Source organism: Cyclopterus lumpus, chromosome 9 (assembly GCF_009769545.1).
Source record: "Cyclopterus lumpus isolate fCycLum1 chromosome 9, fCycLum1.pri, whole genome shotgun sequence".
Taxonomy (NCBI): domain Eukaryota; kingdom Metazoa; phylum Chordata; class Actinopteri; order Perciformes; family Cyclopteridae; genus Cyclopterus; species Cyclopterus lumpus.
Genome location: NC_046974.1, coordinates 23,665,678 through 23,690,177, shown reverse-complemented (window position 1 = coordinate 23,690,177; position 24,500 = coordinate 23,665,678). Strand labels below are relative to the sequence as shown.

At 43.5% G+C, this 24,500-nt stretch overlaps 1 protein-coding gene across 1 annotated transcript in view; it reads left to right on the top strand.

Moving 5' to 3' along the window:
* The first annotated feature begins 10,088 nt into the window (after nt 1–10,088).
* Nucleotides 10,089–24,500, top strand: part of LOC117736116 (transducin-like enhancer protein 4) — a 33,118-nt gene continuing 18,706 nt past the window's right edge. The window contains exons 1-5 of the mRNA XM_034541203.1: nt 10,089–10,768; nt 11,154–11,239; nt 13,667–13,730; nt 13,832–13,876; nt 22,950–23,012. Of these exons, the coding sequence (XP_034397094.1) occupies nt 10,724–10,768; nt 11,154–11,239; nt 13,667–13,730; nt 13,832–13,876; nt 22,950–23,012 (303 nt within the window). The 5' untranslated portion in view covers nt 10,089–10,723. The remainder of the gene's footprint in view (nt 10,769–11,153; nt 11,240–13,666; nt 13,731–13,831; nt 13,877–22,949; nt 23,013–24,500) is intronic.

Genomic DNA, 24,500 nt, shown 5'->3' with positions numbered 1-24,500 from the left:
AAGAAATTGTTTTACGCCGGGAAATGTACAAACGGTTCCCTTAGCAGAATTGCGAAGCAGCGATGACAAACAAGGGTCCATTGGCGAGACATAATATGCTGAGCCGTGTTTATTTATTGATGTATGTATTTTTTGGGGCATTCATTTTTATGTAACCGTAACTAGGCACTGATGTGATCAATAGCGGCAGTTGATTAAATCTGAGCTTTTAGGGGAATTAAACTCATATATTTCTATTTCTGCTAGTAACAAGCCCATCCCCCCCCATCTTGACCTTTCCCACTTGTGTCTCTAATTTCCAGCAAACCAAGTCGGAAAAAAAGTTTCCCCAATATTACCCCCACTCTCCGATGCAATTTAACGGTTTCCCCATTTTTCCCCGCCCTCCCGATTGATTTGCATTCCGATCCCCTCTCGTTGGGCGAGGCCGAGCCCTGGCTGAGCGGGGGACTCATTTGCCATGCTAATGAGATGGCTCCGACAAACAGAGCCAGCTGGAGACCGGAGTAAATGATCCTGTCATCAGTCAAGAACACAAACACGGCTAACAGCTAATTAGCTTTCGGCAGTTTGCGGAGGTGACATTCTGTGTGATCTGCACCGCGGCGCGGAAGAGAAGAAGAAGAAGAAGACGAAGAAAGGAAGAAGAAGAAGAAGAAGAAGAAGAAGAAGGAGAAGAAGAAGAAGGAGAAGAACAACAACAACAACAATAAAGGAGGGAGGAAAAGAGGGAGCTTGGTGCTGAATTTTTTTCATGTGTGTTTCCCCAAACACACTCTTGTGGCACGTGATGTAAAACACACACACAACACACACACACACACACTCCGTGGTTGCTTTGTGCAACGCGATGAGGATAAGGGCGAGGATGTGCCATCAGAATGAAGGGGAGAAAATATGCTAAGCAGACAATCAGAGGTGTACCCCCCGGTGCTAAACAGCCAATCATGTGCCGTCCCAGTGTGTGTCACCAGCCAGCAGGAGGCAGAATTAGTCCTGGTTAGCCGCCAGAGCCCCGCCGAGTGGCTGATTAGTCTTTTAGGCTGAAGAGGAGACAGAATATAAAAAAATAATAATAATAAAAAGTCCCAGCCGCATATTTGAGACTCTTCTGCGCAGCAGACAAAGGAATGGACTTTTTATGTCCAAAAAAGGGAGGCGAACTTAGCCGCCTCGTAAAGGGGATGAAAGCACTAAATTAAACAATAAGTACATTTGCCAGGGTTAAGCGTTTTTTTATTTGCATGCATTTATATGCTACAATGGAGGTGGCCTTTTACTGCAAATATAAAAAGGTGTAAAAGTACAATGTTTTACTGGATTTATTTGTATTTTGAAGACTTTCCTATTTAACATACTACAACAGTACGTACATACACTATGAACAAACGGTTCACGACACATTGTAATAGAGTTATGATGTATGTGTTTATTGATCGGTTTGTATGCTATAGCTCCCCCGAAAAGTGGAGGTTGAGGCTAGTATATAAACATATATCTAATAATATAAATATTGTCTCAAGGAAGAAGTTATGGTTGTTGACAAATACTCTGCTTAAATGCATCCTGCTTATCCTTACATTGCAGCAAGTTGTAAACAAAAGAAATGAAGCTCACATGTAAGTGCCAAACATGGCAGTTCCTCAAACGGCCACTTGAGGCTTCAAAAGCGAGCCATTCCCATAGACTCCAATGTTAAAATGGCCCACTTGACAGCAGAATTAAACACGTTTACAGCCCCCTCTATAGATCATTTCCCTGTTTATGATAACTGTACTTAAAACTCACCTGTTTAAAGTGATAGTAAGGCTGAAATTTAGGCATAATTTAGTGCGCAGATGCTTTGAATGACGGGTGGGTGCCGCACCAGGTTGCTAGCTGCTAGCTATCTGCTCTGCTATGTCACATGGGCCACCTCGTTCAACCTCCTTGCCCATTTTCTTTGTTAGCTTTCGTTGCCATAACCGACGTCTCCTCAGAAACCCATGGGAGACATTACGTCTCAAACCATTTTTTTTGGTGAAGATTTTACGTGTCTTTAAAAAAGGCGGTTGCTAACAAGTGGCTAAATGAGACAACACAATGTCGTCACGCCAACTAGTCCGTTAATTCGTGAAGATCATCTTGCTGAACAAAACGAGTATCACAAAAAACGGGAACCAATGCGATGCTAACTGCGGCACTCTATGATTGTTGCGAATTTCCTAAACGTTTATGTACTTAAAGGCTTACAGATACTAAATAAGGGACTTAAGGGCAGAAGTTTTCTTTTTCTCGACGCCGGGATTCTCGTTGCTTCCTCTTGGTGCTTCATGCATGCTTACGATCTGGCACGAGATGATAGAAACATCCCGAACACAACAAAATAAGAAAATCCTCTGCAGAGATACAGGGACCGACTTCTAGTAGGTCACAAGCGATGATTGAGAGGGGTTATTTTTAAGTCTATGCATTGTGTGTGGTTTATTTGAAATACTCATTTCGTCTTTAAAACGAAGGGTCACCCAGGAGACTTTCATTCTACAATGTCTGCCATAAACTGATGTCATGATTAGCTCTCTGCATTATTTAGGCCCTCGGGATTTTTCAGCTGTTCTCGATGTCACCACTTCCCTGTTAATTAATTGTGCCTCATCCCGGTCCGTCTCCCTTTTTCTCCCTTCGGCGTCTCGGCCTGTTTGTCATCTGGTGTGCTATTTCTGTATTTCTACTTTTTTTTTCTATCAGCACCAACACTTGCATCCATTCATCTGTAATCTAATGAAGAAATGGCAGCAAATCTGTATGTTCCTTTTGGGGGGACTGGATGACTTTGAGCACCAGATGCTGATGTTCCCCCAGAGTCGTTACTGTGATGGAGCCGATCCTTAACTGTCTCCAATAAAGACACACACACACACACACGCACACACACACACACACCCTCGCTCAGTGTGGAGGCAGGATTAACCTGCTGGTAGCGGAGTAAATCCAGCGCTGCCTCTGCCTCTCCCATATCTGAGTCTGAGGAGGCCTGGTTATCCCTTCACACAAGCTCCCTGTTCAAAGAGGCGGCCGCCGGGGATTAATGACGTGTTAAAGGGGCTCGCATGAGGGATTTGGACGCAGCTTGTAGTCAGGACAGGAGATTTACACGACCCGTGCTCAATGAAGTGTGATTAGTTAGACATTTAACCCCCAATGCACACAGACAATGACAGACAGGATATTATTCTATATACCCAGAGGAGGGAAGGTGGTGAAAGGACAACACCATTGTGCTGGTGGTCTAGTAAATAAACCTGTGACTGACCTGGGGGACAACAGCTGGGGCCTGCAGGACTATTGTCATTGCATGAAGTGCGTCCAGACCTTGAACAGTTGCCTGTTTCTATCCAGTGTTTTTCTTTTACATTTTAGTCCCATGCTATATTTCTTCCATTGCTTTTGCATCTACGCAATGTATCCTCATACAACGGTTCGACTGATAAATTCTTTGTGCGTTTTCCTAAGAAAGCCCTTAACACATGTACATTTCTGCTTGTTACATGAATCCGGTCTTTTCAATATAATATATATATATATTCACACGGGAAAGAACAGCTGCCTGAAAGATCGCTGTTGGTTGGGTCCCATCACCTCCATCACGTTCAGCATGGCCGTTGGTCTCGGATGTGGATAACCTACGGAATACATTGGTCGGATATCTTTGTATTACGCCGCATTACTTCTCGTGGGCTCTGCTGGATGGGACCAGGCTAACCTACGACGAGCTGTATGAATAAACTGTGTGTAAACATGATTTATGTTCCAACGGTAGCTCAAATCCAGGATGATCTTGTGTATCCCCCCCAAATCCATCAGTAGAAATACCAAAGGCAATATGGCAGACTATGGCAGAAACACAAGTATATAACAGAATTATTTTCATTTATTTATGAAGAAAATAAGAAATAAATCAAGCTAACATAATAGGACATCTCCCTGTACGGTATCAGCCCAGCGTCTCTCACGATAACATCTATATTTGAAAGATTTACAGATCTCAAAATGTGCGCCCAATGGCAACATTCAGTGCCAATGCAGGAAGTAAGCGTACTTAGCGTGTACCTCATCCAACTTTCCTGCAGGAGACGGGAGTTTGCCCTTGCAATTACATTTGATCAAACACAACCATGATCTTTTCATGACTTTGACCATAATGTAGTTGCCATAAACCGATATTGCGGAAAGGGATGAACTTTGGGTTTGGGTTCAAATAACTACGGTAAATGGCTTCCCTTCTCCTCTTACTTCAAGTCGAAAGCAGCAGAAAAGCGGATCTGGTTCGCAGCCGGGGGCCCCCACTGGACGTACGAGTTTTCTGGTGAAGCTGCGCGATTTCATCTCAGTTTGTGACCCAACGGCTCCGATGACCAGCATTAGGAATTGACTGAGACTGTTTAAAGTTTTTTTACAGTAACTTCAAGTACGGAAGTTTACGTGGACAAATAAGACGACCCTGACTTCTGGTTTCACACGGTGGTCTCCCGGGTGAAAGTCCTACGTTCTCAGGCTCGCCCATCCACCCTAACCTCCTCCCTGCATGGACCTTTCCTCTATTCATACTACACCACCTGTCTTGGCTCACAAATGCTTTACAATGCGTTCAAATTAAATTTTACACAAATTACAGTGCATCACACAGTGAACAGTGTATGAGCACATCCTGCGTTATTACGGGAACACAACCATAGGTGGAGTGCTCTTTTAAAGCCTGACACAGGGTAAATACTTTGACCAGTGGGCTGAGTGCATGGATGTCAAAGTTAGTAATATAGTGAGGGAGTATGATAATAGAGCTTCGCACATAAGTCAGCATGTGTATTCATATGTGTGTGTGTGTGTGAGAGAGGAGGCAGGAGTGGAACGGGAGAGGGCTGCAGCGAGATTAAGAGACACGTGTACAGGTGCTGATAGCTGGTCGGGATCAGTGCAACGAGCAAGATGTTAAGGCCGGGGGTTTCTTTTCCACCCACTCCCCACCTGCGCCCACGTCACCCCCCCACCCCTCCTGCCCCCTTAATCCCCTTCCGTCCCCGATAAGCCCCCCCCCTTCACCCGCCTCCTATATACACACACACATCTAGCTTGCTACCCTCAAAATCCGCTCCTGTGCAATCTTCCCCACGCATCAGCTGCCAAATGAAGTTCCTCTTTAGAAAAAAAGAAGAAAAAAACCCCAACTTGGTCGTCGTATCACCCTAGGCTGTACGATGGAGGCGGCTGGCCCTCATGCTGAAGCCAATAATCCAGCGCCGGGGCTTCAGGTGCATGGAGGGATGTGATTGACAGGCCTCGATATGAGGCCCCTCGCCTCACTTGACATTTGGGTTTCATAAGGTCTGGAACAAAAGGCAGGGGCAAAATAATCAGAGAGGGGCGCAGGCAAATAAATCTGTTTATTCCTCCCCCCCACCCCCATCCCCCCTCCCTCACCCCTGCGCCTCCACATCACGGCTCAAGCCCTTGGAAGCGGTGATGGGGAAGGAGGGGGAGGGCTTGATATTACCTTTTCGGAGCCTTAGTGGATTCACGCAGACGACAGCAGGTCACTTTAGGCCCCCGTGCTTACCTGAGATATTAGTTTGTATGTGCGGTAGATGGAGGTGTGTGTTTGGATGGCTGAGGCGATGTGTGTGTACACTCCACGTGAGAGAGCCAGAGACAACAGGGAAGACAGAGACACGGGATCGGACAGACTGAGGGAGGATTGATCGAGGGGTCAAATTGTGGATAACCGTTTGTGTCGAAGCAACCACGTGCACTGGGCGAGTATCTATGCCATTGTTTCCAAACTTCTCCGTTCACGCCCATCCACACAAGGAAGTAACCCGGAGTTTTCAAATGTATCCGTCCTCAGGAGCGTTTCCAAACTCCTCTTTTTTTTGGTGTTCGAAAACTCCAGCGTATGCGGACATTCAGTGTGAACATAGCAAAAGACATGCGTTTTTAAAATGGAAATGTAGTGTGGACATGGCCTTAGTCTAAATCAGTGGTTCAATTGGTGACATATTTGGAAAGCATAATGAATTAAATCTTCATCTTCAAGGCAGAGAGCACCTTCCTCAGGAAGCTGGAGATGTGGGACAGGCAACTCGATCAGGGGAGTATCCTAAAACATCCCCCAGTAGCCTATAAGCCTATAGTAGCATATCTAGGGGCTGGACCAAGGCAAACCTGATTCAGCCCTAACTATAAGCACTATTAAAGAGGAAAGTCTTAAGTCTACTCTTAAATGAGGTGACTGTGTCTGCCTCCCGGACTGAAAGTGGAAGCTGGTTCCATAAAAGAGGAGCTTGATAACTGAAGGCTCTGGCTCCCATCCTGATTTTGAAGACTCTAGGAACCACGAGTAGCCCCGCATTTAGTGAGCGCAGCTCTCTAGTGGGGCAATATGGTACTACAAGCTCCTTAAGATATGATGGTGCATCACCAATTAAGGCTTTGTGGGTGAGGAGAATAATTTTAAATGTGATTAATGTCATCTCTTTTCTTACTTTTTGTGAGTATACGAGCTGCAGCATTCTGGATTAACTGGAGGGACCTAAGATATTTATTAGAGCAGCCTGATAATAAGGAATTGCAGTAATCTAGTCTAGAAGTAACAAATGCGTGAACCAGCTTTTCTGCATCTTTTTGAGACAAGATGTGCCTGATTTTTTAAATGTTACGTAGATGAAAAAACTTTAGCGAGCTGGTTGGTCTCCTCTGGTTTGATCAATAGATATAATTGAGTATCATCTGCATAACAATGAAAGTGTTTCCTGATAATGTTGCCCAAAGGAAGCATATATAAAATTGGTCCAAGCACAGAACCTTGTGGAACTCCGTGATTAACGTTGATGGTCATCGAGGCTTCATCGTTTACAAATACAAATTCAGATCGATCTGATGAATAGGATTTAAACCAACTTAGTGCGGTACCTGAAATGCCAATCGACTGATCCAGTCTCTGTAATAGGATGTCATGATCAATGGTGTCGAACGCAGCACTAAGGTCTAACAAAACAAGTACAGAGATGAGTCCTTTATCTGATGAAATTAGGAGGTCATTTGTAATTTTCACCAGTGCTGTCTCTGTGCTGTGGTGTTTTCTAAATCCTGACTGAAACTCCTCAAATAAACTATTATGATGTAGAAAGTCACACAACTGATTTGCGACTACTTTCTCAAGGATCTTAGAGAGGAAGGGAAGGCTAGAGATCGGTCTGTAGTTAGCCAACACCTCTGGATTAAGAGTGGGCTTCTTTAGGAGAGGTTTAATTACAGCTACTTTGAAGGAATGTGGTACATGCCCTGTTAGCAAAGACACATTAACAATATCCAACAGAGAGGTGCCAATTAAAGGCAAGACGTCTTTAAGCAGCCTCGTTGGGATGGGGTCTAAGAGACAGGTAGACGATTTAGAAGTAGAAACCGTTGAAGACAATTGGACAAGGTTAATGGGAGAAAAGCCATCCAAATATACAGCAGGGCATACAGCCGTTTCCAAGTTCACTCCACTTGAGGACAGATGGGCACTAGTTGAGGGCAGGAGATCATCTGTCTTGCCTCTAATAGTTAAAATATTTTCATTGAAGAAGTTCATGAAGTCATTACTACTGAGGTCTATAGGAATACACAGCTCCACAGAGCTGTGACTCTCTGTCAGCCTGGCTACAGTGCTAAAGAGAACCCTGGAGTTGTTCTTATTTTTCTCTATTACTGATGAGTAGTAGGCTGCTCTGGCATTACGGAGAGCCTTCTTATATGTTTTAAGACTATCTCGCCAAACTAAGCGTGATTCTTCCAGACGCCATATGCTTTCAAACTTTCGTGATGTACTACCCTACCATGACCTCACTACTCACTACTATGACCTCACTACTCACTACTATGACCTCACTACTACACAAATATGACTTGACTCATCACTACTAAACTACTATGACCTCATTACTCACTACTATGACCTCACTACTCACTACTATGACCTCCCTACTACACTACTATGACCTGCCTACTCATTACTACACTACTATGACCTCACTACTACACTACTATGACCTCAGTACTCATTACTACACTACTATGACCTCACTACTTACTACTACCTTACTATGACCTCACTACTACACTACTATGACCTCACTACGCACTACTACACTACTATGACCTCAGTACTCATTACTACACTACTATAATAATAATAATAATAATACATGTATTTATATAGCACCTTTAAAAACAGGGTTTACAAAGTGCTCTACATAGAAGCAAGGTAAAAACATAACATCAATACAAGTAAACATTTCAGAAAATACATGAGGCAAAGGAGACAATGCCATATAGGCAATGAACACAATAGAGGAATAGAAAATTACAAATACAAAATAAAGCAGAACAGACACACTAACATAGGGGGAAGCAGGAAGAGTAGAGGGTGGTGGGGGTGCTGTAACAGTTTCGTTGCCACCATCTCGCTCTTGGGGACTGTTGTTGTGATGACGAGCTGCAGTGATGCGCTCGGCCGACCAGAGGGAGGGGATGGAAAGTGTGGAGCGATCAGGCCAGGAGCAAACAAACCCTCCGTGGGAGGCTCTGTGGATGCAACGGGGCCGACGAAGGATTCCGAGCACCCCGATGGCCAAGACAAACGGAGGAGCAGAGAAGCTGTTGTGCCCAAGGAGTTGCGAGGTGGAACACTGCAGAACCATGCCAGCCGGGAAGGATGCAATCGCCAACCACGGACCGGACCACCGGAGCACCAGGACCGCTGAGAGGCGACCAGCCAAAGAGCAACAGCATGGAGCAGGGAGTCGGCCGGCTCGCCCGCAGCCGCCGGCCAGCAAGAGACCGTCGGCCAGCCAGCAAGAGACTGTCGGCTAGCCAGCCAACGCCAGTTGTCCAGGATTGTCCAGGCGGCAGCGGTGGAGAGCATCCAGCAGGGAGTCGGCTGGCTCGTTGGTAGCCGCCGGCCAGCAAGAGACTGTTGGCTAGCCAGCCAATGCCAGTTGACCAGATCGCAGTGGTGGAGAGCAGGAGCCAACGGCAATCACAAAATAAAAAATAATCCAAGATTTGCAGAATAATTAAGTCAGAAGAATGGCTACACTGTTAAATAATTTTTTTAATCATTTAAATGAATGTTAATTGTAACAAAGGTAGAAAAAAAACAAATAAAAACGGAGCGGCGTTAAGTTTCGCCAGCATCCCCGTTGCCTCTCTCCTCACTACTACACTACTCCAGACTGTGAGAGTCTTGTCAGGAGCAAAAAACATCCCCAGTTCTCCTATTGTACAAAAGAGAAACGTTTCTTTCAATTACTGTATGTTTGGTACATGTTGAGAAATTGACAATAAAGCTGACTTTGACTTTGAATGATTAATTCCTCCAGACTCAGGTATGTCAAAGAATCAGTGAGTGAGTATTCTCAGCTTTGAAACTATTTCCCAGTAGTTGGACTTTTTTACTTCACTGTTGAGAGTGTTAAAAAAGGTGGACGTTACTGAATTGTTATGTATGTTGTATTACCTTGTGTCCTTATGCACACCTGTGATGGTTGAGAAGGGGGATGGTTGAGAACCACTGCCCTAGAAGACCTTTAAAATGTGCTCAGGTTGAGAAACCCAAATCTAACTAATTAAAATTGAAGTTAATTAAAGTATTTACAAAATTGTATCTGACCTGTTTCACATCCAGAGGATCTGTGGACTAACTTGGAACTTATAATTGAAAGTTTATAATTAAAAAAAACATGAGACACCTAAATTCACTTTACCGCTGTAAACAAAAAAACACAGATAAATCAACAGATAGTTTCCTATAATCCCTGTGACAGCCAGAGCGAGACCCCCACGTGGGGAGTCTGCATGAATTGCATCCCGTGATTGGACGACACGTCGATGATTGGCACGAGGATGGAGCGTAGTGCGCGCACTCACCCGTCGCCATTGGTCGTCTGTAATGGCCGCTCCTCCCTCAGACCGCACGCCATTGGCTTTAAGGGGGGGGGGGGGGCTTCGGGAAGTTGTAGTTCTTCGCAGCGGACGCACATCTGTAGTGCTCGTTAACGCCTAATGTGAATTAAACTACACGTCCCGACGTCGGCTCCCGTAATTGTTGTGAATATGTAATTGCGCTCGCACGACCGGTTGCTTCTAAATTTGTCTCCGCAGCGAGCTCCAGTCGACGAGGTGGTCGCCCTTTGCCGTTGCCGTCACGAGGATGTGAACATTAACGGAGGTTCTGAAAGGAAATTAACCGATGCGCCGCGTGACGACGGGACGCCGTGGAAGAAGCCCAAGCAACCGTGGATGAGCAAGGTCACGATGTGTCAAAAGTCGCAGTTTTGTAGATTAAAATCTGGGAAAATAGAGGATTGCGTTGTTAGTTCACAGGGAGAATGTTCAGCTTTGTGCGCATAGAATCACGCGCTGGAGGTTTTTGGAGAGGACTGAGACAACTCCTGCTTTGAATGTCACACTGAACCGACTTTTTTGCAATATTGTCTGAGCAGAATGACGGCCGACAGGAGGTCCGAGGATGTTTCCTCTCATCACAGAACCCGCACCTAGAGCCCGCAAACCGGCCACTGACTGACCCTTTTTTCTTCTTTTTTGTTTTACGCACGGAGAGAGAGGAAGAGAGAGCGAGAGAGATCCGTGGCCGCACATTTTGTTTCCCGTGTTTATGTGGATCCACTTTGCACTCCATCTTTAAATGATTCGAGATCTGAGCAAGATGTACCCCCCGGCGCGGCATCCGGTAAGTAGAGAGAACGGCATCGGCGGAGTATGTCAAAAAACAACGCGGATTAACAGCCGCGCGCCTCACGCGTAATCAGTTTAGATCCAAGTTTCCGTGCCACTGCGCGCTCGCACGGACAATTGCGCTCTTTGTCAAACTGCTGCTGTGTGTGTGTGTGTCTGAGTGCATGTGTGTGAGTGCATGTGTGTGAGTGTGCGTGGGTTAACGTGTAAAGAGACTGATGGAAACAGAAAGGCCATCCATATCACAGAGGCCTATTGTCATCTACAGTCTTTCTTGTGTGTGTCTGAACTTTAGTGGCTCAGCTCTTCCTCTCTTCATCCCCTCCCTCCCCCCTTTTCCCACACACGCCCTGTACCTTCGGGTTGAGGTCCCCCGCCAGCCGGGACAGCAGCTAAAGTTCACTGTCACTGAGTCCTGCGACCGGATCAAGGAGGAGTTCCACTTCCTGCAAGCCCAGTATCACAGGTGAGAGCTTTTTGGATGCCGCGTGATGCTAACATCGAAACACCTGCTCATCGGCATAACAGTGAGATAAATATTCAAGCAACTAGCATTGGGCCTGAAGAGTGATTACAAATCTGATCCGTGAGTTGTTCTGCAACTTAATTAGAGCAAATTTAGACTTTAGACTCGACTTGCCTAAATCAAACAAGACTTGGAACTCGACTGACTTTAACACCAATAACTAATTACTTGATACCTTCCCCCAAAGCCAAAGATTAAAAAGTCACACATCAATTAATTTCCAGGATAATCTAATGCGAACGGTATTCATTCCATTATATTTGGTGAATAGAACGATATGACTTGTTTAGGAGTCAAACTGAACAACTTGGGTTCTTGCATTGAGATTTTTCAAGTCTTGACTTGGGACTAGTCAGTCTTGACTCAGGACTTTACTCGGGATTTGCATTGAGACTTTTCATGTCTTGACTTGGGACTTGACCTGGGTTTTGCCTGTCTTGACTTGGGACATGACTTGGGCCATGTCAGTCTTGACTTTGTTCTTGACTCGGGACTTGTCTTGGGATTTGCTTGTCTTGAATTCGGACGTGACTCAGGTTTTGCCTGTCCTGACTTTGGACATGACTTGGGACTGGATTTTCCTCTCTTGACGTGGGACGTGACTCAGGTTTTGCCTGTCCTGACTTTGGACTTGACTTGGGACTGGATTTTCCTCTCTTGACTTGGGACTTGTCAGACTTGCCACGGGACCAGACTCTGGATTTTCTGGTCTTGACTTGGGACTTGACTCTGGATTTTCTGGTCTTGACTTGGGACTTGAATCAGGGACATGAGTGCAGAGACTTGAGACTTACTTGTGACATGCAAAACAATGACTCGGTCCCAGCTCTGTCAACCGAAACCTCCAGATTACGTGAGAAAAAAGGAACTTCCCGTGATGTCGACCACCCTGGCACCAGCCATGTCTAAGTCACACTGTAAGACCAAACATGTGTAATGATGCAACAGCATAACATAAAAGACAGCGATAGTTTTGAGGGGGAAACAAAACGTGCCGAGTTTGATATAGACAACCACCTGGAGATCCTGTGAAACGACCCCCCTCATACCCTCCCCCCCAAAGCCAAGATGCTGCTACTTACGTCTGTAGGCGTGACTAACCACAGGTAAACCCCACCATCCTTGGTATGCACGTCTCACTCTGCAGACCCAAGTGGTGTGAAATGCTTTTTCACCCGACATGATGAAGTGTGAAATACATTGCTTGGGGGGGGGGGGCAGAACCGTAAGCGCGATACCAATGCATAATAATCGCCCACCTCTCTCCTTCCCTGTAATTATTGCCCAATCACCCGGTGAGATGAACCGGTGGTCCAGTTCGCCAGGCAATCCCGGGCCCGAGTGAGCTGAACCAAGGATAGTGATAGACTGCGATCAAACTGCTGAGTCTTGTGACATCCAAACAGCAGGGAGACACACACTGATTTATATATTTTTTTTAAAGAAAAAGGGTGATGTTGTACACAGTGGATACAGTCTTTTTTCTTTAAAAGGAGGAAATATTTCTTTGAGTTTAAAACATTCGTGAAAGTCATCCAATCTCCCGTCACACATAATGCCATTTAAAATATCTGGAGAAGCTTATTGACGATCATATTGTGGGAAAAATAAAACAAATGTGAGTCTCCAACTTAGACTGTTAGCTGTGTAAATACCCAACCTTCTGGGTCACTGGAAACCAACTGGTCACTGCCAGAAACGCATCAGCATCTTCATCTTCATCATCCGGCTCACGCAGAGGCTCACGTCTTGTGTGTTGAAGAATCAATGTTTTAATCTCTTTGTGCCTAAATTTGTCACTCAATCATAATAATTAACATTTCAGTCACATGCAGAAATGTTTCTCTTGGTCCCGCATTCGGCACGCTAGCATCCGGACTTCACATGAAACATGACGTGTATGAGAATCACACGTAAAAGCCCCCCCTCCCCACCATTAACAGGCAACAGTGGAAAGAGTTAAGCCTCTGCCTAACCACAGTTGTAAAATGCATCCTCATTACACGGCCGTCCTTTTTGTCGACGATGCAGTTTGGGCATCCACTCACACTGTAAAGCATATATGATGAGGTTTGTGCGGCCGTTTATTGATCCATTAATTACTGCTGAGCAAGTGTCTGCATCTGCAGGGGCCCGAGCTGCTCTTTTGTTTGTCTTGCACTCCAAAAGTTTTGAAAATGTAATTCAAAGCCACAGGATGTGGTCACTTTCCGGCTCGCTATTCTCTATCTCTGCGTTCCTTTTAAATAAAAGTTTTTTTTACATAGTCATATTTGGTGCATTTGCTTTCAGATGAGGTATCATTCCTGTCAGAGTATCTTAATTTGGTTTACACAATCGTAACATTTTTCCCTCTCCGCCCCACAGTCTGAAATTGGAGTGTGAGAAACTGGCCAGTGACAAAACCGAGATGCAGAGACACTATGTCATGGTGAGTCTCATTGTGTGTGTGTGTGTGTGTCAGTATTTTGTTTTTGCTGTGTGCCAAACACGATTGACCTTGTTTTGATCTTTATCTTAAATTTTTTTTAGTACTATGAAATGTCATACGGACTCAACATAGAGATGCACAAGCAGGTAGGAAACATTCATTTATTCAAATGTCTTTTTTTTTCATTTCAACTTGGAATATCAAGATGTAAAAACCGAACTCAAACCACACGGTAGTGGGGACACAGGGGAATGCATACAAACAGACAACAGCATGATGCTTTTTGATTGTGAATTTTGATTTCGAAATCTGTAGTTGACGCTGATTTCTAAAATATTTATACTTATATATTAATCCACACTTACATAATGCTTCTTGTACATATTTAAACATAACATTTTTGAAAACTAAAACTAATTATCTTAATGTGAGTAATCAACTGGGGAAATTTCACGCAGGTATCACCTGTCGTCGTGTTTTTATAAAGCATTTTCAAAGCATATCTTGAAAGGTCGTTTTCTCTAAATGACAAATCTCCACTTCCGCAGCTCTTACAGCCAGCAAACTTTCCAGATTCATTCCTCTTTATATTCTGAAGGTTTTCACTGAGGGGTATGTTAATACATCATTCATAGCCTGTTTTACACAACATTTTATTCCTAAAAACATGGCGGAAATGGATTTTCTTCTGATTCATGGAGTGATAAAAATATATATCTTGTATCCCCTCGATAAAAAACCTTGGACTCTAATATGTCAACAAAATGAAACAGGAATTCTGAACCTTTTTTTGTTCCGGAAATGCCTCTTAACATTACATTTTCAAAAAAACCTGTGATACAAAAAGTTATTGTCTTAATGTACTTATTGTAAAAAACCCTTTGTATCAATATATACAACGTGAACCAAAATAAAGAATAACCGTATTAACAGATTTGGTAATAAATTGATGTTTCATACTTTTCATACACAATGGTGCATTCATACTTGGCATTTCTGGCTGCTTACACACAGGGTGAAAAGTGCAACACACAGAATCTCCTTCTTTTTTTCAGAGGGTTTGAACAACCTTCTGTTTTTTTTGTGTTTTGAAAAAAAAAAGATTGTCAAGTAATTATTTTTGGAAAAACTGTCTGCTCGGCTGAGACTTGAATGTAAGGAAGAAGGAAAAATGTGTTGCATTTCATAATGGAAATGGGATTTACAGGGTAAAAAAAGCACATAAAGCGGGAATAGTAATTCCACGTGTGAATAATGTTTTCATCAGCTTAATTGAACGAGAAATATGGGCTGAAAAATGAGCGTAGTGAAGGAGGATTTGGCCTTTAACGAGCCTTTACATTACCCCTCGCTTTTCTTTTTTTTCAAACGCAGAGGGTCATTAGCATAAATGTCTGTTAACTGCACATGAGCTGCCAGGCTAAATGGCTAAACCAGCTACACGCTCAAACGGGGTGTGTGTGTGTGTGTGTGTTCTGTGAGTGTACAGAGCCTCGGAGCAGTTGAGTGTGGAGCAAGTGATAAATGCCCGGCCTTTGCTGTTGTGTTCCTGTGTATCTATACTGTGTGTTTACTGTGTTGCGGGGAATCTGTATAACAGCCTGTATGTACATTATAGAGTACATGTTTGCTTACTGTATTGTTTGTGTGCATGCACACTGTGATTGTTTAGCGTGTGTGTGTGTGTTGTGTGTGTGTGTGTGTGTGTGTGCCGTTCGTGTATTTGTGCTCATCGAGTGTATTCATATATTGGAAGCCTTTTTTCCTGTCTGTGTCGCGGCCTGTGTGAATGTTGCACACACTTGCAGCCTTTGTGATGCAGACTTGTGTGATGATATATGAGGGGTGTCTACTATAAGTGTGTGTGTGTTTATTGGGGGAAAGGGGAAAACAAATATAAAAGAGGTGAAATGTGGCCCTTGGCTCCGTGTGGCGTTCAATGATTTCTGTCAGGAAGCAGTTTTGGAGAGTGAATCCCTAATTTCTGCCAACAGTCTCTCTCTCTCGCTCTTTGTCTGTGTCTGTGTCTGTGTGTGTGTGTGTGTGTGTGAGAGAGAGGTATGGAAGCAACTGAGTTCAGGTTGTGTTTGTGTGCACTCGTACACAGGCAATAATGTGTGTCTCTTATACGTGCTATGCAGATACGTGGCTCGTCGTTGAGTGGGCGCCGAGATTGAAGAGTGGTGTGTGTGCGTGTGTGTGTGTGTGTGTGTGTGTGTGTGTGGGGGGGGGTGTAGCTTCAGTCCCATTAAAACAGTCGACCCCCGCCGCCAAGCCCATTGCTAATATTGCTTGCTTAGCATTTTCTGAGGGTAATAGGCCACATTGATTTATTTTTTTTGGCTCTTCCCCACCTTATTTACACAGGAGGGCCCCGCTGCCCCTCGTTAAGGACGAAATTGACTCCTAGATGGAGGAGAGGACGGGGGAGGGGTTGACTGTGGGCTGGGAGGGGTCCGAGAGCTGCGAGAGGACAGCTAATCAATTGCAAATTAGCGGAGCCGAAAGAGAAATAAAGCAAGCGAGGGCACGAGGAGGGAGTGGAAGGAGAGGAGGAAGTAATGAGACGTTTTGATGCAGAAGACTGGCAGTGTTTTCAACGAGGACTGACAACTCGTTAAACAGCAGCGGATTTCTTTTTACTTTTTTTTTATTTCGAGGATTTCGATCATGTAATGTCTCAGAAAAAGCATTCAGAAGACTAAAGCACGTCTGAACCTTTGTGAATTGTAGAAACAAAATACAGGCAAGCGATTATTTCTTCATATTTTCTGATGGTTTTCAAATATAAATCTTTCCCATAAAGCATTTTGATAATCTTCAGATTCAGGTTTAACTTCTGTGTGAGAAAGGTAAAATTGTGACCGTTGATTTCAGTGGTTCCCAAGATGACATTTGGAATGTAGTTTGACGTTTTGCTAAATGCACTCCTAAGATAAGAAGACCAAAACCACATCCTGTAGCTGTCTGGTCAATATGATGCTAACCTAAGTCTTTATGCTAAGCTAAGCTAGCTTGGTACAAACACATGAGTGCTCATGGGTCTGGAGTATGGCCTTTGTTCCGACTGGTGAAAGGAGACCAACAGGAAATGCCACCCCCCCAAACACACACACACACACACAGTCACAAGGGAATACAGCCAAGGGTGGGGTCCATTAGGTGTATTAGCTGGTGGTGAAAAGTGGTGCTGATGTGGCGCTTACAAAGCACCACAGGGGAGATAGACATTTGATCTACTATCTGACCCAATCTGACTCCGGGGCTCCTGCCTGCTCTAATTTCCTTGTTAGGAGTATTTTACGCTGTTTTATTGCGGGGGGAGGGTGTTCTTCTGGGCAACATCTTTGGAGATAAGTGGTTATTGCTGGGGTGTTTTTTGGTTTTGTGCTGCGCTAGCTACAAGATGGCAAGTAGGTGCTCTCAAGTAAATAATGAAATCATATTCAGTGGCAAATATAGCCCTTTTTTACTGTCCATGAAAGTTAGTGCATGTTGTGGATCCGATCACAAGGAGCTTAACCATATAATAAGTTTGATGTTGCACAGCCCCCCCCTCCCAGGAACGTTTCTCCGGGGGCGACTCGCACAGAGAGGGGTCAAAGATAAATTCAGCGCAAACGATCTTGCGTCCGAGGTCGCGGGCATTTATGTGACCGCAGAGTCCTCTAATCTGGCAATAAGCTCCCTGGATCGACCAGAGTGCTCACCTTAGAGGGACTTCTTGTTATTTATCGGCTGTCGAGGCGTGTGACAGGTACGGGTCGAAGTCAAGGCCTGCTCGCTGCTGAACAACAACAAAAACCAAAACATCTCTAGGTTTACACAAACCACAGGACCATTTTTTTGTTTTTTTTGTTTGAAAAATAATAAATAAAAGAGGAGCCCTGCCTTTCCGCTTCGGTCTCTGTATGAACAGACGCGTTTGGCCAAACAGGCTGACATCCTCTGCACTCTGGCCGACAGTCACGATGGTTTGGCATTGATGTAAAATGTCACCTGAAATTGGTTGTGTTGCCTCGCAGGAAAAAAGCAAGAAAAAAAACAAAGCATCTCCATTTCCTTTTTCTGCTCCAGCGCTTTTGTTCCCTTTTCTGTCCCAACATCTCTGGTTCACCTCTTCAAAACAAATCGATCGGTGGTTCAGGTTGTAGGTTGTAGTTGTTAGCGGAGATCTGCATCTTTACTTTCTACAGCTTTAGAGTCCTTATTTCTTTTTCTTTTAAAACTAAAATATGGTGGTTTTGCATGTTTTAGCCCATAAAGTACATTAGATTAATTGGTTAATATGTCCTCAATTTATGGTTGGTCCATAAAAAAATTGTCAAAAACCCAAGATAATTAATTTATTATCATAGAGGACTAAGAAAAACAGCAAATACCATAAATACTTTAAACAATGAATTTTCTGTCCAACAGATTTGAGCTCTAAATAACATATATTTTACATCAAAAATTAAACAGGTTATTAACATGATATGACTGCACTGTGATGAAACATATCAATGCTCTTGTTAATATTAACGTCCCATAGTTGAAAATCAGCCCTAATTCTGCAAGGCCAGTTCTAAGATGGAATCCACGGGATTAATTAAATAAAACACACCTCGTCTCTCCCCACAGTGTCTAATGTTTTTACTTTCAGTAACCACAGTGTAGCATTGTAAACCAAGCACAAGCCTGTTCTTTCTTTTCTCTGGAATTATAAATGAAGCAATGAAGTTTTGTTTTTCTCATTTAGCTGCTGGCTAGTTAGCGAGCTAACGTTGGCTTGTAATTCCACCACGCTTTCATGCTAACGTTACACTGGTTACAGAAAATAAGTAGAACAGCAGGCTGGTGGTTGGTGGCGGCAGCGCCGGGTTTCTGCTCCCAGCCGCTAGGAGACTACAGCCGGGGGGTGAGCAGGCGGAGGTGGACTTCGGCTCAGACCTGTGGATGAAGTTACTCTTTAAGAAAACCATGCCGTTGTGTTCCAGACAGTTCATTTCTGTATGATGTAAGAATGAATGAGCAAACTTGGTTGTTTATCACAGCTCAGTGAGTGTAAAGTTGACTTTTCTTATCAAAGTCATATCATGGTTGGGGTGGAACAGTTTAAATGCAAATTCAATTGAAAAGCCAATGCTTGTTTGCCACGCATCAACAGAAAGAATGACCCCTCCCCCCCCATCATCCACATTTCCTGTCAGCTCTCTAATAGAGGTATAAAATCCCCCCCAATTACTTCCAAATCAATAGTAGTACTTATATTGTGTATTGTGTTTGGGAGCTTGATGGGTGATGGTTTAATTGTGAGGTTGCCTAGCAGCGATATCATGTCCAAGTAGATGTGGCAACATCTCATACAGCCTGATCCTCACCTCTAGCTGTCTGCCATCTATTCACTGTGTGTGTCCTTGAACACCCACTTCCTTATGCTAGACCAGAGGAAGCACTTCTTTCATTCAGTCACTTCTTAAGCTGCAAATACTGAGCATGGCCTTCTTTTTTTTGCTCTCAACACACCTAACTAAGGTACCCTTGAGCAAGGCACCCCAACCACCAACTATAGTGGAGTTTCCCAGAGGCTAATATGTACTGGGCAGCTCCCCAGTGTGTCTGAAGCAGAGCCACGCGGAAAAAGGGCATGTGTGCACAGCAAGTCTTCCCTGGATAAACGTTAAATATAAAAAGAAAATGTCAGTGTTTTAGGTTTGGTGTGGGAGCAGCTGCAGCACTGCGTTAATGGCAGGTAAGCCGTCCCTGGAGTTCCCCATTGGCTTGACGCTGAATGGCTCCCGAGCTCCACTGATAGCTGGTGCTCAGGCATCCTGTGGCTTACAAAATATATTATTAAGATCTACATTTTTAATTTGTTTGTATTGTTTCAATAATAAAAACCCTTCATCAGAATGAATCAATGTACTCGGTGGAACCTCTCGAGTGCATTAGCCCTCACATCTGTGGGAATGTCTGCAGAGTGAATGAAGCTCAGCTTGAAGTGAGGCTTCTGTTCTTTCGTTTGTTTTTTCTGTTCCGTCTGCCGCGCGGCTATGAGGAGAACATGGCTGCTTTTTGTCGCTACTCTTCTATTCGAACTGGCAAAAACCTTCACCCGAATTAGTGCTGCTTTTCTTCTGGCAGAGCAGAAATCCTTTGTCTCCGCAAAGATACAAAAAAATCCGACATGTAAAAGTCAATATTCTGCTGATCCGTAACGCGTCCAAAGTATAAAAAAAAAATAAAAAAAATAATGCACTGCAGCTGGTGCTTTTGTAAAAGTAATGTTTTGCATTTATTGTAAAGACAGGACCTCTTAACTTCCAGCACTTTGAAATGTTCTACCTGGATGCGGGTTGTCTTGTAGATCCCCAGTGTACAGTCGATTGACAGAAAATGTATTGAGCTTAATGGAGTGCCGGCCAAAGGAGGTACTTTAAGTGTGATCCTGTCAAGGCCTAAATCAAAGCCTGTCAATGCAGTCTTTAGTTCAGGTAGAAACAACCCATATCTGCTGCTTCGTGTTCTTGCAGATGGGTAGATCCATGTATTTACAGCTAACATAACTAGCAGTACACCCCTCAGTTTGCTCACTGTTAAGTGTTTCGAACAGTGTGTTTTGCTAACTGCCAACAGTAGAACTGCCAGTATGCATACTGCTGAGTACGTTGTCGCTTGTTTAATTTAACACATCTTTATGACTTCAAGCCAATTGACTGCATACTTCGCCGCATACTTGGTTTTACGATGCCGTTCAGCCCATTAGTGTCTAGATTGTTTAATTCATTCAATCACACAATATAACCCACAATACAACAGTGGTCGTTGCAGACACACCTGGTGGAGATCTGTACTGAGAACACCTTTCTAGTATCTTGTTCCTGACCAGCTCACCTGTCTTGGATTTGTTTGTTCGGACTGCCATCTTGTTGCTAGCGGTAGTTGCAGCGCCTTTTGTGTCCTGTTGTTTTTGCCTTGCCGATAGTTTTTCAATTTTCAAGTCAAACCAAGTTTTTTTTACTACCATAGAAAAAATACTGCTTTTGTACGTCAAATTATTTGTAAGATCTGAACCGCAGGAGTGTTCTCCGATCATTGTGCATGCAGGCCACGTGATCTCAAGGAAGGACTTTCTGTTATATAGTTGTACATATTTAGTCTTACAAAACAAAGAGTGTATCCCTGTGTGCCATTTAGTGTGTGGTTTTGTGCAAGTCTGTATTTTTTCTTCTTCTTCTTCTATGTTTGTTTGGATTTCAGTTGCACTACTATCACTCCCTGTGGGACAGTGGATCAGGCAATTTCCTGTAAAAAAAAAAAAAAAAAAAAAATTCATACCTGATGTGGAGAGAGAGTGCTGTATAATCTTTAAAAGCCAACCCTCGGGTTCTGTAAAACCATCTGATGAATACATAGAAGGCTGTGGAGGTGTGTAACTGCTTGCGCGCTCACGGTTGTTGTTTATGTGTGCCATCCGTCAAGAAAATCACTTTTAAATCACGCTTGTAATTGATTATTAATGGAGTTATATTAATATATCTTCTTTAAAAGGTCTTTCACAATTTCTCAGAGCACAAGTGTCTTTCTTGCAAGTGTCTTTCAGCAAATCCTCCTCTCTGACTGGGAAACCAGATCATATTTGGCATTTGTGTTTGATTAATAATTCATTCAAATTAATCGATTGTAAAATCAAATGCTGAATGAATAGTTGATTAGTTTCGGTCTCTAATTAATTTAGCAGTGCATGTACCTTCGACCTGCAAAGGTTATACAGGTCAAAAAGTGTGATTAACTCACTCCTTGGTTGACACGTAACCAACCAAGTTGGAATAATGTCTCTTTCATCAGACCTGCAGTGGACAATCTGCTTTACTCGATAATAACGTTTCAGAGAGCTCTCTCTCTCTGTGACGTTTGTTTTCTTCTGTTTTGGTGAAGCAATCATTACCGAGCTGCATGGGCACCGACTGCACTTTCCAGAGATCATCTTTAAAAACGCACAGTGTGGGTGGCACTTTGATGTCTTTTATCTTGCCTTGCTCTGCAGATGAAGTTTGAGTTTCTGGCGGTTTTGCTCTTTTCATGGCCATTGCTGCTCAAGTTATGAGTTCTTCTTTTTTTTCCATAAAAATACCCAAAACAAAATCCCAGAGAAATGTTAGTCTGAGGGCCTTTGAGCTACTGTAATGCAAGTATTCCGCCATTGAAATGGAATATAGAGAGGCGATGTCCCGCTCCTTCTGGTGGACCACCATGGGACCTTATTTCAGAAAAAGAAAATTGTTACAGTAGTCAACGGGGAGAGAGAGAAATCATTTTTGTCGAGGGCTTTTATTGTGAAAGGTAAGAACGGAGGGAGAGGATCCAGTCTTGGTCAAGGTTGAAAGGAAGAATAAAGTTTGCCTCTTTGCATCCGACTATCGAGCATTCCCGTTGATGTACAGGGTAGTGTACGTCTTGAACGTGATTGGTTGATGCCACTGTGCCATCTAGCTGACATCGCGTTTTCGCTGGGAATATTCATGTTCTGCGGTAAAATAAATTGACGCGCGATTTTCTGATTTATTGAGTTGATGATGAATCGACAACTGATGGATGAACGTCATGATACCATTTATGGAAACTGGTCGGTACTAGCTTACGGTCGCACAATTCATACTTTGTTTTACTGGAAGAAAAGATGGATTGATGGATTTTAAACTGAAAATACAATGACATTTATTTATTTATTAATTTAATAATTTCTTTGTTTATTTTGTTAAATGGGTACACAATATGACCGGGGAGTGTTTGAAAAGCCATTCTTTTAATTTAATCTTGACTTTTAAAAGGGGCCCTGTGGAGTTTCCACACAAACAAAACAAACTCAAACAAACATACAAAATATATCTTTACATTCAGTGTTACTCATTAAAACTCATTGTGAGTATCCTTGAGGTCTAAAAACAAAACCATGTCAAGTGCATTTATGTCCCCATAAAACGTTTGCAAAGCCTTACTTCCTGTGAAGAGTTTCCTTTTGGGTGGGGGGCCCCCACCAGATACGGTGTTCCTAACGGCTCTCAACAACTGCGAATGCATCAAATGACTCGTGTTCCACACGTAGGCCATTACTTTAATTTAACATTGCACATTTTATTTAATTTTTTAGGTTGTCTGAGGAGGATGCCTCCTCGTCCCCTTCTGTGAATTTTGAAATATGGTTGTGTTGTCTGCCCCCACCTCTCTGTTTTGTAGGCGGAGATCGTCAAGCGGCTGAACGCAATCTGCGCCCAAGTCATCCCCTTCCTCTCTCAGGAGGTAAGATGAAAAAAAGCCCATTCGCTGTGAGTTAAGACGGTGGTGGGTGAGAGAGAGAGAGAGAGACGGAGGAATGGAAGACAGATATGGACACACACACACACACAAACACACACACACACACACACACAGATTATCCTTGGCTAATCCTCCCCGCTCCGGATAGGCAGATATGCTCTGAATTTATTAAATGTCTCCCACAAACATATGCAGGAGCCAGCGGCTGAGTGTATGTGTGTATGTGTCCACCTGCGTGCACATACATTCAACGTGTGCACGTACAGATGTGGGTGTGTGAGGTGTGTTTCACACAGTATGTTTATTATGGAACCTTTAGGCGTGTGTGTTTAGCTGGTAAATCCTTTCTCTGGAGGAGTTGAAAGTGTGTGTGTGTGTGTGTGTGTGTGTGTGTGTGTGTGTGTTGAGGGGTGGGAACAGCAGGAAGGAGCGAGTGTGGACTCCAAAAAGCTCTCCTCCAGATTAGCCATGGATTAGGAGGGTTTAGGGTGGATTAGGAATAATGGCATTAGGCTACACAGCCCCGAGGCCCGCGGCGGCAAGGAGAGGAAGCGCCTTTTTTATTCAACAATTTTTTTTTTTTCCGAACGCGCAGCCTCGTCTGCCAAAGCGCAACTAAAGTCATGTCATTTTTTGCGCAGTAAAAACACACCGGCAGCGTGGATAGCTCGTGTTTGGGAGAGCTCATTGTTTGGCTTTTAATTTTTAATTTATTTATATATTTTATTTCACTTCCCATTTCTTCGACACCAGCGTTGGTCAAGCTGCCGGTCAACATGAACCATCTTACCTCTGTAATAGTGTGTATGTAGATATGGTTGGGTCTCACACATTTACTACAGAGTTCAGACATTCCAAGATTTCTTCACTAAAATCAAGATTTTGCTCAATGAATATTGCATTCCCTTCCAGCAAAATATGTTCATGTTTTTATTTAAAGATACCAGTGTTTAATAAGCTGTATGCCTCACTGTGTGGAAGTTTCCAAGGCATATGAATGAATAGATATGAATGTACTGAATTGTTATTCATCATAATAATGGTCTCCGATATACCAGATCGTCCCGATTGAGCTATTTGAGTCAGTATCAGACCGATATCGATATCGGTGCATCCATCTTTTTCTTCATATTCTAATTCTAATACAAAAACATTACTTTTTTACAAGATTTTTTACAAAGCTTTTGTAATGACCGCGGGGAACTTCTACTATTTATTACAGTATATATTTAGTGACAGCCTTCAGTGATCCGCCCACCGTCTTTTTGTCTCTGGAGAACATGTTTGCGGGTCGTTCTGTCCTTCCGTCCCAAGTTGTATTTATTTTCCAGTGAATGAGATCTCTCGCGAACGCCTGCAGCTAATTTCTTTTAAACTTTGCACAATCGGAGATCAGAATATGGTCGTCAACAATTTCACGCAAACGGCTAATCGGATGAAATGATGCAGTGAGTCATAAATGGATGTCAA